A 16,280-nucleotide genomic window follows, 5' to 3' on the forward strand; every position below is an offset into this window, starting at 1 on the left:
AGTGCAGCAGAACCCGCAGAGCTGCTGCCCCCGTGGTTCCCGCTGCAGTTCCACGCTTGCAGCCAGGACGCCCCGCTGCCCAGCAGACCGGCAGGCGAGAGGTGGCCCGCTTCCTGCCACAGACGAACACGCCGTAAATCTGGGGCACCAAATGGCTAATAAAAAGCATGTTCCTACTGGGCTATTCGAAATATGTCACCCTTCACATAATCATACATTCATTATGAGCTGCAATCCTCTTTTTATTGGTTTACATAGGCTGGAATTACAACTGTATCATCACAGCCTTTCAGCACATGCTCACAGAGCTCTGGGAGCTGTCCAAGGAGGCAAGGGATGGGAGCGGGGCGGCCAGGAGGACGGGAAGCGACAGACCGTTTGGGAGCCAGGACGGGAGATGAGGTGCCTTCTCCGGCACAACCCCAACACGTGGCAGGAAACAGGCTGGGGGGCTGCAGGCTCAGCTAGAAAGCAAAGGGAGAGTTGCCACGAAGGAGGCAGAGGGAATGTGACAGCCACTCACACACACAAGGCCTTGGGAATGGCAATGCGCATGTTATGAAAGGCAAATAGATTGCATTCCACATCAAGGAAAACTGAATTCAGGCACCTGCTCTTTTTAAGTGAATGAATGGTATGCTCTGAGAATGGTGCATATTTTCCCTCTTATTTTGTGTGACTGATTCAGAGGAGAAAGGCATTAGCTATCTCGCTGTGTGCTGGTTTTATTATTTCCCTTGGCTTTCAAAGAACATGAACTGTTGAGGCTGCAGTCTAATATAAGAAAATAAAAACACTGTTATTGAACAAGTGTGGCTTCGAGTAACTGGCGGCTTGGGCAGCAGAACCAGTTCTGTCCTTGAACACCCCCACCGATGGGGCCTCAACCTCCTCCCGTGGAAGCCCATTCCACACCCTCGGGGTCCTGACTGTCAGGAAGTGTTTTCTGGCACCTAAATGGAACCTTGGCTCCCTGAGCTTTGCTCCGTTGGAGCGCATCCTGCCTTCCTCTGCAGGGGAGAACAGGTCTCTGCCCATCTCCATTAAATAGCATGGGGAATGAGAGTGACTCCAAATGAGACCACTGATGGAGTGGTCAGTTGCAGTTCAGTCACAAATAGTTCCAGCATGTTAAGACAAAAGCATAGAAACAGAGCAAGTCAGAAGGGCCAGCTAGTCTGACCCCCGGCTCCAGCCGGCTCCGCTCACGACATGCCCACCACGTGCACGTCCAGCCTATCCTTGAACACCCACACCGATGGGGCCTCAACGACCTCTCGTGGAAGCCCATTCCACACCCTCGGGCTCCTGACTGTCAGGAAGTGCTTCCTGGCATCCAAAGGGAACCTGGGTTCCCTGAGCTTGGCTCCGTTGGAGCGCGTCCTGCCTTCCTCTGCAGGGGAGAACAGGTCCCCACCCACCTCCATGTGACGCCCCCTCACATAGCTGTATGTCGCTGTGTATTTTGCCATCGTCGTATATTTTGCCAGGAATATATTCCAGTTGTATATTTTGCCAGGAACGCTTTTGCCATCATCTCTCACCAGAAATGTCCCCCTCCCCACACTTTTTGTACACTGCCCCATTCCCCTAGATCTGGGCAGATCCCAGGCTGGCTGTGCTCAGGCTTGCCTGAGAATCTTCGCTTGAAGAATCTTGAAGCCGGCAAGTTCTCTGCCCCACACTGTCCCTCCACCTCTTCCGCAGGATTGGACAAATCTATCTGAGTGGACTGTAACACGCCAGGGCAACCCCACCCCCATGCCCCCCAGACAGTCCTTCCAGGGCGCAATCCTGTGTGTGCAGGACTGCACCCACAAGAGAAGCAAAGCCACGCTGGGTGGGCCTGAGGGTCCCGCTAGTGCAGTGCTCTGTTCATGGAGGGGCAGGCCCACCAGCGGGATGGACGTGAGAGCAACGGCCCCTCCCACCCAAGTGCCCCGCCAGTGCCTCTGACACGGGGCAGCTGCGCAGCCGACAACAGCCCCCTCCTCCGTGAATTCGTCCATCCTTTTTTCAGGCCACTCAGGCAGGTGGCTTGATTGCCACACCTTGCAGACGTGGCTTCCACAGTTTGTGCTGTGTGAAGAATCCCCCCTTTTGGCTGCCTTGGATTTCCTCACAGTCATAAGCCCAGGTTCTGGTGTTACGGAAAAGGGGGAGAAATGTCTCGCACACCTTGACAGCTGGCTGGAAAATTCCAGGAATCAGAGGATTCTTCCTCTCTGAGCAAACAGAGGGATACATCACAAGCCTTGCTGGAATTCCCAATGCCCCCCACCCCTGCCCCCCCTCTCCTGTGCAAACCCTCTTTCCCCACCAGTGAAATGTGGGCAGCGAGACTGTGCAGGGAGGAGCTGGCATCCTGCCACCAAAGCATCCTACCTTCCGAATGCTCCGTAAGTGTTGACTATCCTGAGCGGGTTGAAGGAGGTGTTCATGACTTGCTGAGAACTAAGCAGATTGATCACCACCGGGATGCTGAGGAAGGCAACCAGAAGCCCGAGCGACAGGTTGACCACCTTGCGGATGCAGGAGCCTGCGGAGAAGGCACGAGAGGCGCCACGGGTGAACAGACGAAGGAAGGTGCATGGCGGGTCTCAGAAAGGGTAACTGCTCGGCTTTGAGGTCCCGTTGAGGCGTGCGGATTAGAGAACAATGCAGCACTGAAGCAGAAGAGGTACCCTGAGGGAATTTACTGCTCCTCAATACTGATATGGCAACTGAAGGGGCTTTGCACGAGGTAGACCCACATGTGTGAATCAGAAGCCAGCTCTTTCTGCCTCAGCCCATTCCCCAATAAGCAGTTGAGGGAATTTCTGGCTGAGCTACAGAAAGGAGTCCATAAAATGGTTGCATAAGATGGTTTCCATGATGTGTCGCAGCATCAGCTTGTCTAGGCAAACCCTGAAGACACACAGCAACCTTTTCTGGCATGGCCAACACAGGTACCTTTGCTTTCACTACGAAAAATCCAGTACTCTGGGCTTCCTTCACACTGGGTCCTTCCAGGAGAGAGAAAAGGTCTATGATGAAGAATTCCCTTGTACTCATCAACCTCCTTCCTGCTCCAGCTGCCTAGGCCAGCTATAGGCACGGCTGTCCCTCTCACCGTCACCCACATCACATTTCAAACAGGTGCCTATCAACAAATATTGTCTGAGCAATTTCCAGAGCAAAAGCAGATGAAAGTACAAACGGCAATGCTTAAAAATGAATGCACAAGTCCACATGGAGCACGAAACTTGCAGCACACTAAAACAAATCCGTTGGAATAGCCAGAACGGTCTTCACCTGGCACTGAGAAGTGCCCAGAGGGCCTCTCTGTGGATGGGAGGGGAGTGTGCAGGCAGACGCAACTGGCTGAAGGCCAGCACCTGCCCACCCTGCACAATGCTTGTCTCATCAGGCTTGGCACACACAAATCCCACGTGGGGCACAACATGGCCCTGTGGAAGGCAGGGCTGTGGAGCCTCGAGCCCAAAGTCCCATTCAGCCATTTTGGGGCTCAATCTGGTCCATGGGTGCCCTGGAAGCCATGCCCTGTTCCTCCCCCACCGGCCACGTTGTGGTTTCCAGCCTTTTGTGCAGGTTCTCCCCATTCTAAATGGCCAAAATGCCCCTTCAAAGGCTGCATTATGGGCAGCAAGAGGTTAAAGCAAAAATAAGCGAAACGTTTTGTTACTTGGGCCCTGCTTCTTTTGTCCTCAGCCTGGCCTGCTGCTGGTACATGCCTTTCAAGAGCTTCTCTGAAATGAAATCAAGCCCTTGGAGTGGGAAAGCTTCTCCACTCCTGTTGGAGGGACAAACGGCTTCCCATGGGCATCACCACAGGGACCCAACCTCCCACCATGCCCACACCTGCTGGTGTACGGAGGCCCTCCACAAAACATGCCGACCCTCACGGGAGTTGGCGTGTGGACTGGAATGCTGGGCTAGGCAGCCAGAGACCCGGGTTCAAGTCCCCAGGCGGGTACGGCGCTCCCTGGGTGGCTTGGGGCCAGTCACTCCCTCTCAGCCTGGACTTCCTTGCAGGGGTTGTTGTGAAGATAAGATGGAGAGGAGAGAACTATGCAAGTTGCTTTGCTTTCTTTCCAAGAGAGAAAAAGGTGGCATGGGAATAACTTCCATACAACCTGTTAAGTTTTAAGCTGTTCTGAATTGTTCTAAATTAATGTGCCCTCAGCTGTGCACCGTTTTTATTTTGCACTTTAAATCACTGTTTTTATTGATATTGTATATTTGTGAATTGTACTCTGCTTAGAGGGCCTTTGTGCTGATTTGGCGGATCGTAAGTCTAAAAATCAATGAACAGACAAATAATTAAAGTGCCTCATCCTGCCTAGCTAAGCAGAGTTGGGCCTCATTGAAACCTGGATGGGGGACTGAAAATGTGAGTTGCTCAGAGAGCTTTGGCTACAGGGCAGTATAGAAATGTAATGCGGTGATGATGGTGATGATGCATGGAATAAAAACAACATGCCACAGGATGAGCTCCCGGAGGAGCCGGAAACCCGTGCATGACCAGTCACGACACTTTGCAGGAGGGAGGCAACGCACACATTCCTGCATGGAAGTGCCCCATCTGCCCGCTCTCTGTTCCTCGCCTGCCTCCTCGCTCTGACTTAAGCTCCTTGGCTGCCGGCTAGCTTGTTTTGTGACTCGCCATGTGCACCGACGAGTTTGCCTTCCACAAAAGCCACAACTGCTCTCCAGCAGCAGTGCGCAGGAGACTCCTCACACCAGGCTGGGTGCTGAGCATGACCTGGATTCCTTTCTCCGCCCAATGAGACAACAAATGTCGACTCAGAAAAGTCCTGGCATGCCAGGCCTCCGCCACTGGGCTGCACCGTATCTTTCTGGAAATCTGCTTCTTTCTAAATAGTCTGGGAAGGGGCTAAAAAGAAGTATGTCTAAAATGCTGCTGGGTTAATAACAAGGCTTGGCAGAGAGAAGGCATGGCAGGCTTGGGAAGAAAGGACGGCTCTTCTCTTCTTTTTTCTAAATGGTCCTCCACAATTGAGGCAGTAGTGAAATACAACTAATGTCCACTGCCCATCTAAAATGCTAGCTTGCAAAATACTGGGATCAGAATATTTTAAGTGTCATAAAAATCTGCTACTTCCCCCCTTAAACATCCAGATCAGTTTAATGTGAAGCATATTTTACCTATGACATACATTTTCGTAGTTTTGCACAGGGATAGCATTTGGGGGGCTATTAGCGCTGCCCCGGAAGCCCCCTGCCTGCAAGCAGCAGGGATGGTACTTCCTGATGGTTAGGACCCCGAGGGTGTGGAATGGGCTTCCATGGGAGGTGGCTGAGGCCCCACTGGTGCGGGTGTTCAAGGACAGGCTGGACATGCACATGGTGGGCATGTCGTGAGCGGAGCCGGCTGGAGCTGGGGGTCAGACTAGATGGCCCGGGAGGCCCCTTCTGACTCGCTCAGTTTCCATGATTCTATGGGGGGTGCTGCTTCGCCTGGCACTGCAAACAGATGTGCCAGGTGAGCTGCTCGGCCTACCACCACCCCCATTCTCCCAGAATGCCTCAGGGGCCTACCGCAGGCTGGGCCAACTAAGATGCTGGCAATGGCAGCTACCTAAGCCCAGCACTTCCTTCTGAGTCCCGGATGGTAAATCATGCCCACCCACCTGCTGCACCTTCAGGGAGCTTGGTGCCCGGCAGCGATGCGCCCCGTGGCACGGGGGCTTCCGCATGGGTCTGCCTGGCCACACCGAGTGCTGCCATTGGGCCCGGTCAGGCAATATGTGCTGCATCAACATATTTCTGAAACATTCAGGCTCCGTAGCAGCACTTTAAATTGGACAGAATGGATTCCATGCCCAAAAGCTTTTTGTCTATTTATAACAGCCACTGACAAGGGACGGCGAGAGATGCACAGGGTGTGGAAATAGTCAAAGAACATGGAGCTTTGTGGAAAAGTGGAGGTTTTGCCTCTCGACCCAGAAGTTCAGGTAAGTGGACCAACATTTGGAAGCAAACAGGCTATTGCATTTGAAGCTTTTGGAGCTCTTGGCTATAAGAGCTGTGGCCAAAATGAGTGGAAGAAAATCTTAATTCCACCTACTGGCTCATAAATGTTCATAAACATTCCAACTTCTGAAGGTTAAGAAACTGTCTGTGCAGAAGGTCTCTCGGGGCAGATGGGGATCTTTGCCATTGGGTGGAAGGGGCAAAGCACAGAAAAGAATATGCAGGAATATGTTGTGCAGCAGAGAAATCCTGAACTCTCATCTGCCTTGCCATTTCTCCCCAAATCCTTCTAATGACACCTTCCTCTGCTATTCCCCCTTGGAATGCCATTTGGTGTCATGCATGCTTGCATGTAAACTGCTGCAGCTTGTTTGGAACGCTTGGATTCAGTCGCAGCTTTGCCTATGGAGGCTGAGAAGGGAACCACAGTTATCAAAAAGCAGGTAAATAAACAAAGCTGACCTTCTTCTGTCCTGACATTAAAAAAACAGCAATAATAAAGGGCAACACAAATAGCTCCTCTCTTATCTCTGCAGGAGAATGACTCTTGCTTAAGCCCTCTCCAGTGCCCCGATAAACTGTTCAGTCTGAGAATATTTTGGGAGAACCATTTGATTCTGAAATGAGGCCCAGCCCCTTGTGTGCATCTCTGAAAGTGGGTGAAGATTTCAGAAGGCCTGGATTGTTTCCTGTTGCACAGAAAGCAAAAGAAAGTGGAATTTGGTTAGTATAAAAATGAACGCTCCTTTGATCCCAAGCAGCTCCTGCTGAAGGGCTTTCTTTCCCAGGCCCAAGCATCCCCCGATGACTCCAGCGTCATCCACCAGAGCTGCCCTCGTATGGCCGTGAGGGGCTCTTGACGGAGGCAGGTGGGTGGCCAGGATGGCCTATGGAACTAGGCACTGCTGAGGGGCTGGTGTCCTCTCTTGCTGGCTGGGGAGTTTTGCGTGGTTGCAATGGGAGATTCTTGAAACATCTCCAACTTTTGTTTCTGGTTTTAAATGATCGAGTCTATTATCTCCAGACTGTAGGGAAAACTCCCTAAAAGCACCATGGCAGAGTCTCTCGTGAGAATACAAATCTGTACCAGACAGTCCAAGAAGGATGGCTCACCATATCCCACAGGAGTGACTTTCCCCGTTGCCTCTTTGGCTTGTATCTCCAGGACTTGGGCCTTCGCACGTGTTTTTTGGGAGCTGAAAAGGAATCCCAAGGAGGCATCATCAAAGCATGCGAGGCTGGGCACGATCGTTAACCAGTTAAGGAAGCTCAGGTTCCCACTGATGATGATCAGCACCTAAATGGGAGGGAGAGGAGAACGTCAGCTTGCAGGAAGGGGTCCAGTTTAGGGATGCCGGAGTCACAGTAAGAGGGGGACTAGGCAGAATCAGGAAAAGCTACCCACCACTTTTTCCAAAAATCCCTGGGGGATTTCCCCCTCCTCTATTTTTCTGCCCTCCCTCCACCCCCAACGGTGGCATCTCCAGCCCTGCTCTGTGTCATTGTATACTGCCTGGCCCACCAACTGGGATGAATTATCGTTGCCAGTGCTTTTTTTGTAAGAAAAAAGGTGCTGGAACTCATGAAATTATTTACCTTTCACACGTAGTCAATCACTGTACACACACCCACACACGTCAGTTGTGTAACGAAACGTATCGGTCGCCGCCCGCAGTAAGCACTCAGCGCGTGACCACACAACCAATCACAAGCCGAGCAGCGCCATCACAACCAGCGTGGACGAAGTACGCATGCATCGGACTCGACACACAAGCAGCCCGCATGCACCTTTTTCATGATTTTGCTGCCAACCTGCTACGCTCGACAGGACGATTCAAATCCACGTGGGCCAAACATCAAATTTTCAAAAGTTACTTTTAAAACTTGGAAAATCTGTTGAAAAAAGGTGCCGGAACTCTGTTCCGGTGCGTTCTATGACAAAAAAAGCACTGATCATTGCAATTGAGTGTTTACGCTTCAGGATGAGACCATAGGTAAGAACGCAGGGGAGACATAAAGGTCTCCACCAGCAACACATTTGGATAGAATGGACCCTTGAGGAGGCTGGAGCAAGGCGTGGGCCAGAACAGCAGCCACCACATCTGCCCCCAAATCCTGGTCCCCCTTGTTTTGCTTCCCCCCAGGCCTCTTTTTTCTCGGCATGGCCAGCTAAGGATGCCGGCCTGTTCCTGTTCTGTACCCTGGAGTTGTCCTCGGAGACGGAACCTTCCATCTTGGAGTTGATCACGCCAGGATCCGCCATGATAAAGATGAAGGGTTGGCTCAAGCAACCCTTTCCATGGCAGTGCTGGGAATCAGCAGGCAAGAGACTTCCGTCCTTCCTGTGAATGGGCAACAAGCAGCTCCATGGTCAAACATCATGGCATTTCTGAAGGCTCCCCAGGACACGGGAAGTTGCCGTCCGAATCGGCCTGCAGATCCCTGCAGGTTTTATGGCAACAGTTCAACAAAGCAAAGGGATAAACAGATGTGTGTCTCTACAGAACTGAATGGATCTAATTCCCTGCCTACGCAGGAAATCAGAGAGTGCGTATGAACATGTGAGTGTGTTTACGCAAAAACAGGTTTCAAGAAACTATGCACCAACTCTGACAAAAGTGGACCAGATATCCAAATTAGGGTTGCGACAACCCCTTTTGGAATCTGTCCCTCTGGAATCCGGCAGACTTCTCTGGAACTCGCCTGGCTCCTGCCCAGTGAGTCAAGCCCAGGGGAAACTCGTGACCGTTCACGGAGCCCCGGCTGTGCGACTGGCAGCCTTCCCACCAGGCTGCCGGTGCTGGTGCGAGGTGCAGCGGCATGCCTGGTGCAGCGGTGGGCATGGGGGGAGGGCTGTCCGCAACCTCTGCGGGACCCCTGGTAGTTGCCCCTCGAACAGTGGGGACCCTTACCAGGGCTTGGCCTCCAGGCTGCTGCACAGCAGACGGAGTCCGGGCGGCCAAGGCAAGGCAGTCCCCCACAAACGGGTTCTCGCACATCCCTCATCCAAACAAATCATCTGCTACGGGCAGCATCCTGTCCCGATGCTGAAAACTTTGCAAGGCCTTCTACCCACGGCCTTCTGGGCGAAACCATTTGCGCTGGCCATGTGCTAACTTCTCAAAAGAAGGAAGACAGTTTAAGAGTATGTACGTCAATACAGGTTAATACAAATTTCCCTCTGTAACAACCACTTCTCAGAAGGGAGCACCTACCCATCATTGCCTGAACAGGTGCTTCAAAGAAGAATGAGCTGTTTCGTGCCTCCAACAACTCAACGAACACTCACATGGCACCCCAGAGTCAGGAAACAGACCTTCTGCTTCTTAAGACACAACTTAAGATGCATGGATGTCTCAGGGACAGATGCCAAGTTGGCAATCCGCTGATCAGGCAAACCAGTTCCTTATTCCATTCCTGCTTAAGACCTCAAATATTACATTCATTCACCCACAACAAGGACCGCAGTTGCTTTGTTTGCCTGGCCTCCATAGCGAGAAACACTGAGCAATAAAGGCTACAACGTCAAACCCAGACACTGCCAAACATCGCAACATTGTGTGAGAGCCAGTGTGGTGCAGTGGTGAAGAGCGTGGGACTGGGACTCAGGCGATCCGGGTTCGAGTCCCCGCTCGGCCATGGAGCCAGCTGGGTGACTTTGGGCCAGTCACAGACGCTCAGCCCAACCTACCTCACAGGGTTGTTGTTGTGAGGATAAGATGAAGGAGGAGAATGGTGTAAGCTGCCTTGAGCCCTTTGTAGGAAAAAGGCAGGATATAAATCAGAATAAAAAAAACAAAAACTGGAAGTATTCAGTAGTCCACTGTAGCTGGGAAATAATATTTAGCACATGGGACAGAGAATGGCAAAATCATCAGCTCCCATCAGTTGACTGATACTAAAGATGGCCTTATCCACCCATGTCTGCCACAAAAAGCATTTTCTGACCATTTCAAAATCCGGATTTCCCCATAATGCCAGTTTAGGATGTGAGATGGATCAATCAGCCTGGAGAAGAGGAGACTCTGAGGGGATCTGTTGCCAACATATAGGTACATGAGGGGGTGTCACATGAAGGTGGGTAGAGACCCGTTCTCCCCTGCAGAGGAGGGCAGGATGCGCTCCAACGGAGCAAAGCTCAGGAAACACAGGTTTCGTTTGGATGCCAGGAAGCACTTCCTGACAGTCGGGACCCCGAGGGTGTGGAATGGGGTTCCCTGGGAGGTGGTTGAGGCCCCACTGGTGCGGGTGTTCAAGGATAGGCTGGACATGCACATGGTGGGCATGTCATGAACAGAGCCGGGGGTCAGACCAGATGGCCGCAGAGACCCCTTCTGACTCGCTCTGTTTCTATGTGTCTAATTATGTGACATTATATACCATGTATCTCTAAAAGCTGCACATCTGGAAATATGTGAATTTCAAAGGATAATGTAGTTTTTATGTTGTTTGAAATTGGCTAGACAAGCAGTTTCTCCCCCATCCCTGCCAAGGATTGGCAAACTAGACCTAAGTGCCCACAGCCCATTTTGGGGAGCCTGGATATGTCTGCAGCCTTGGCCTGGCTTTGACCAGACACTGCGAACGCTGTAACTTTGGAGGAACTCAGCCAGCTCTCCTGTGCCCTGGGCCTAGCGCCTTCCATTTAGAGAGCAACTCGATGAAACTTATTTTGATACGTTCACATCTGCAATGAGGGGCGTGGATGGCTAAATGTACCTAACTTTGAACCACCACATGAACCAAAACTCACTTCACGATTTGCATTTTTCTGAATTTTGCAATGAAATTCTTCAATCAAAAATGCATACAAAATGTGCATATTAGGTAAAATAATGTAGAAAATGCATGAGGAAACATGCTTGCAGACAACCTGTATATTAGGCGAAATGCATACAAAGGGCCTACGTGAGAACAAATGTGCACACAAGCGCTTAGGAATTTACCCTTGAATCCTTGATCCGATGCTGTTGCTGGATCTTCAGGCACTGGTGGCGGGCAAGGAGTACATTCACACAACTATACCTGGTGACCCTGGGTCACACTGACTCAGCAGCAGACATCCATGCCTTGGCTGCATCCATGTTCGGAAGTCTGCAATGCGCACTGTGTGGAGCTGCCCCAGTTGGCAGTGTGGCTGCTCATGGGAGTGTGGACCCCGGACCACGCAGGGCCTGTCCCAAGAGACCCACTTCGGCTGCTCACTGCTTCCTGGGTTCAACCCCAGCTATCGGCTTGAATGTTCAAGGCCCCCCCGGCTCTGGACGAGGCCTTCCAGGGGCCCAGCTGTGCCACCATGAGCCCACCAAGCACGAGGGTTTGCTGGGGAGGGCCTCTGGAGAGCACTGCTGTGCGCAGAGGCCCAATGCTCCTGTGCTGGTCCCAGTCTGTGGAGCGCATCCCCAGGGACTGCGACCCCTGCTTCCCCCCTTGGCCTGCAGAGTGGGTGTGAAGGCTCATCCTTTCAGTGCGGGCCTTCAAAAGGGGCGGCTTTCATGCTCTGATGTGCTTGCTTTTTACAGCTACACGGTTTTATTGTTTAAAAAGTGCCTGCCGCTCTACATTTTTAGCAGGTGAGGCAGCATAACCTTAGAGCAGCGTGTCAGTCGATGCCCCGCGCTTCGCACTGAGAAGCGGGACACTGGGGGAGACCAGAATGGGTGGATTTGTCCACCACCAATGCAGAGCTTCGATTCGTCTTCCCGTGAGAGAGACTGATGCTACCACTGCAGTCTCAAGGCCAGAGCAGGGCCAAGACACCCGCCCCAGCTCCTGGCTCCCACGGAGGAGCTGCGGGGGATTCCTGCCCTTGCATGTGAGCGCTCTTGCAAGCACTGGCCTGCGCTGATACGTACAAGTGGATTCCTGCCGTTAATTTGCCTCCCTGGCCACATCTTTCTGAATGTTAAGAACACAAGCACATTCAGCAATCCATTTTCAGAGTCAGTTAGTTCATTAGGAAAGCACACATTTCTTAATTAATTCCAAGCTGGTCCCTCCGCACTGCTTTGCAATACTGAGGCAAGTTTAAGGAAACAATTCCCTGGTTTGCTGCTTTGACACAAGATCGCTTTACTGCTTCACATGGAATAACTGGGTGGTCCATTTTGTTTTCCTTTTTTGGGTAATGATTCACCTCCCTTTATTACTTGGAAACCAGAAGCACAAGAATCTTATTTCTACCAGCTGTCAAAAAAGAAAAAACCAAAGAAAAGCAGCAGCATTCCAAAATAATGCAAATCTGGCCTCTGAAGTTGGGGCATGAGAGCAGAATTACTAATGGACAGCAGCGAACGGCTGCACAGGATCCAGCCCCCTGTTTCACCCCCGCAGGGCCCTCCCACCCCAAGCATCTTCCTCGTTTGAGCAGGTGGGTGCCACCTTGCTCGTGGATGGAACAAAACCCGCTCCTCGAGAGCAGGAAGGATGGATCCCGCAGAAAGGCAGATGTGGGAAGGCCTCTGTAAATGATGCACCGTGACCGGCTGTCAATGGAAGAGGCTGCACCTTCACTTCTCCAGCCCGAGCACCGCTGTCTCCTGTGCTCCTGGCAGAAGGGATGGACTGCACTGGGTGCAGAGGGCATCCCGTCGCAGGTGCCCCAGCTGCTCCTCCCTCCCGGCTTCCCTTGAGGGATGTGTTGGCCCGGATCCCCAGTGCGACGGAATCCTCAACAGGTGCCACCCCACCCCACCCCACCCCACCAGAGGCTGTTGCTGGGCTTCCTTACAGTGACCCCAGTTTCTGTCGCTGGGGAGACATTCATTCCAGCCCCCAGCTCCCAACGGGGACTGAACTGTGTTTCAGGCGCATGTGGTGACTGCCTTCACTCACTGTGGAGCAGCTGCAGTGACTCTCCTGCAACGGACATGGGCAGCGTGTCCCTCTGCCACAAGGATGCTGAAGACCCTTGTTTCCATTTGCTTTTGATCCGGATGCGCCCAGTTTGCACCTTCCGGCCTCATCACAGGGTCAAAAGAAATCGGTAGTCAAACTCTGTATGTTCCTGAGCTTGCGGACAGTCATGGACCAAAAATATATCTGTACAGCAGGCCCATATTTGAAGAACACACGTGAAACAAATGTGGACTTTTGAAAATTGCACAGGTATGCTTTAATCAATGGGAGAAGGATGTGAACATTCTGAAGGTGCACATAATACCTACATTTGGGAACATATGCACAAAATACATGCAGATTTTCATGTGATAAGAGAAAAACAATGCTCACAGTCTGGCACTGATGCAAATCAAAACTAAATTTGAACTTGTGAGCTTATGTTTTGCTGACTCACTTGTCCCCGGTCCTACTTTAGAAAGGCAACACCTTCATTTGGAGCACGCTTCAGCTCAAGTCTCGCTTAAGGCGTTGGCTGTAAGGGGCTTCGGCATGGCCGCAGACCATTAGCAGCTGGGCAGTGAACTGAATTATCACCACACCATTAGGAGTCTTCTCTTCTATGGCAAGGAGCAGTTTTAAGTTAAATAACAGCCATTGTTCTAATAGTTCATCTGTGCATGTAAGTTAGCATTTGCCAATTTTATGCAAGATCGTGCCCTCTTCTCCTCTCTTCTTTCTTGGTAGGCATTTCCTCCTCATGGGGGGAATGGATGACCAGCTTCCACTGCCAGGGGCAGGCTTCCTCTTCTACCCCCACCCCACTTCTCTTTGGAAACTGAGCACACCCTGCCCTGGGATGCCTCTGGCTGGCAACACTTCCCCGTGAAACCTCCTCCGAAACTTCCTTGAGGGGACACATTCCTAGCACTGCCAAACCATTGGTGGTGGTCCCTAAAGGGGTTGTGCCATGGCCACACAGATGGCTGGTGGAGTAACATGGAATGCACCCCGGAGAGGACAACCAAGGCCACCCTTCTCCGCCTGGCGCGGTGGACGCAAGTCCCAGTATGGACAACGGGAATGGCAAGAGCTGCTGTCCAATGCTTCCAGAGGGTGCCGGGCTGTGGGGAGCAGAACACAGCTTCTTGTGGGACTGAGCATGACCCAAGGCAAGGCTCGAGCGTGTGAAGTCCTGGCCTTGCACCCGCCCTGCCACTGCGGCAACTCTAGCCTCCCATCATGAGGATTTTCCACCATTAAGGACACAGTATTAATCATGGTAATTGGGTAGGAACTGTAAGGTTATAAAACTACAGAATGCCTAATGAGCAAGGGCCTGAAAGGAGGAGCCGAAGGTTTTTTTTTAATCTAATAATGTCAGTTTTATGGATTATGACTGGAGTTTTATGACGTGTGATATGAAATATTGTGGATTCATGGCTCTCACTGGATTAATTTAGAAAAAAAGTAGTTTCCCTGCTCCTTAAGCCCCCATACAATTATTCCTTATGTTTCTTTTCCCAATGCCCTAGTGAGCGAGCCCCCAATGCCCAAAAATGGGCAGGTACCCCAGCCATCTTTTACAGGTCCATAGAAGGTTTGGGTTAATTGCACATTATTACAGGCATTCGATAGACACTAGAAGCTCATGTTCTTGCTACCAGACGGGATAGGCTTAGTAGGAGCAGCAAAAATACCAACGTGCACATGTTTCGACGTACCATCTGGGGGGTGGCTGTTAGTGTGTGGCCTACAAGGAAACGGACGGGCAGAAAAATGCCCCGGGAACCAAAATGCCTCCAGGTATTACATACCATTTACAGAGCGCATTATGAAAAGTGAGGCACGCTTTTAACGAATCCCTGAAAACAAAGGCATCCGGCACCCTTCCAGTCACAAATGGGTGGCCATTGAAGGGAAGACAGAAAAGGTGAACTTGAATATGGGACGGCAAGCTTTTCTAAGGTTTTTCCTCCCAGCACATAGAATCATCATCCAGCAGGCAGGTAACTAAAGAATGCAACCGTGCACTGGGGTGGATTGGTGCGGTTGGATTTCTGCAGGAGTGGAACAAGCATCCCCTTGTGCCATTTTCAGATGAGAGGTTTTCAACTGGCTATTTCCCTTAAATCAGTCAGTAGGGCAAACGTGAGACCTGGAAAGGCACTAGATTCTTGGTCACTGGCATTAACAACACTCACTAAGCGCCACAAGCCATGGTGTGGCATCTTTTCTCTATGTTTCTATGAAGAATCTGGGCAGGGGGACAACAGGATGGCATTCAGTGTGGGCAAGTGCAAGGTCTTGCACTGGGGACACAGGTACTGGTGTCACAGGTACCGGATGGGGGACACGTGGCTGGAGAGCAGCGCTTGTGAAAGGGACCTCGGGGTGCTGGTCGACTGCAGGCTGAACATGAGCCAGCAGTGTGACGTGGTGGCCAAGAGGGCGAGCGCCACCCTTGGCTGCATAGCCAGAGACACAGTTGCTCGGGGTGACAGAAACGCCTTTTGGAAAGTCTAACGCATTGGCCTCTCAGTTGCACATGGAATAGCAAAGGCATGTCAAGAAGAAATTCAAGCCAGTGACAGGTGGCGGAAAGCAGCGGGCAGCTGGGCACCCTCCTGAACTTTGACAAGCACATTCCATGCGTATTGTCTTACTGCGTGAAGTGAGCCCCATTGCTGCCCTGCCAAGTCAGTTCCAGGAATTTATACACCGTGTTTGAGGAGGAGGAGGAGGAGGAGGAGAATATTTCCCTTTAGAAAACAAGAAGTAAAGGAAATTTATTACTCTGTCAAAAGCATGGCTCTTAACCCAAACTCAGCACTTGGGTATCGAATTTCTAGCTTCAGCTGTATTTACTGACACCCACCTGCCTTCCTCTTCACCCACCTTCCTCTGCTCCATGCCAAAATACCTGCACATACCTTCTGATGGAACTGCACCAAAGGTGCCAAACATGAAGTAGGTCAATCCACAAAAAGCAGATGGGAGCCCAGTGACGGAGGGGCTGCAAATAACGGCACACGGCACAGCGAGAAAGTTCCCCATAGATTTTGTCTCTTGAGGAGAGTGCCCTGCCTTATTTACATGAAGACGGTCAGCTCCAGTCCTTCCGAGTTTATCGCCTCCTCCCATTGCAAGGACCCATTGGAACTGGTCCACTATGGAGCAGCGGGAGGCAGGAGTGCTGTGAATGGGCCCGGGAAACCTGACTGTAATGGGGGGCATTGAGGATGGAGCTCAGAAGAGCCCTGCTGAACTAGGCCAGAGTCGGTCGAGCCCTGCATTGCACTCACCTGTGGGAAACTCACACCAGGAAAACCCACAAGCAGGCCACCCCCTCCAGCAACACGCAGAGGCTGGTGCCGGAGGCAGCAGCAAGTGCTCAGGCGTTGCTCCGTGCATCTGAGCAACGATCGCATGGCAGGCACAGGGGC

At 51.7% G+C, this 16,280-nt stretch overlaps 1 protein-coding gene across 2 annotated transcripts in view; it reads right to left on the reverse strand.

Annotated features, from left to right (window-relative positions):
• LMF1 (lipase maturation factor 1) overlaps positions 1-16,280 on the reverse strand; it is a 186,872-nt gene that overhangs the window by 17,821 nt on the left and 152,771 nt on the right. For both annotated transcript variants that reach the window (XM_044452589.1, XM_044452590.1), the window contains exons 5-6: positions 7,111-7,294; positions 2,386-2,539 (exon numbers count right to left, since the gene is read on the reverse strand). In XM_044452589.1, the coding sequence (XP_044308524.1) occupies positions 2,386-2,539; positions 7,111-7,294 (338 nt within the window). The remainder of the gene's footprint in view (positions 1-2,385; positions 2,540-7,110; positions 7,295-16,280) is intronic.

Source organism: Varanus komodoensis, unplaced genomic scaffold (assembly GCF_004798865.1).
Source record: "Varanus komodoensis strain SLA01 unplaced genomic scaffold, ASM479886v1 scaffold73, whole genome shotgun sequence".
Taxonomy (NCBI): domain Eukaryota; kingdom Metazoa; phylum Chordata; class Lepidosauria; order Squamata; family Varanidae; genus Varanus; species Varanus komodoensis.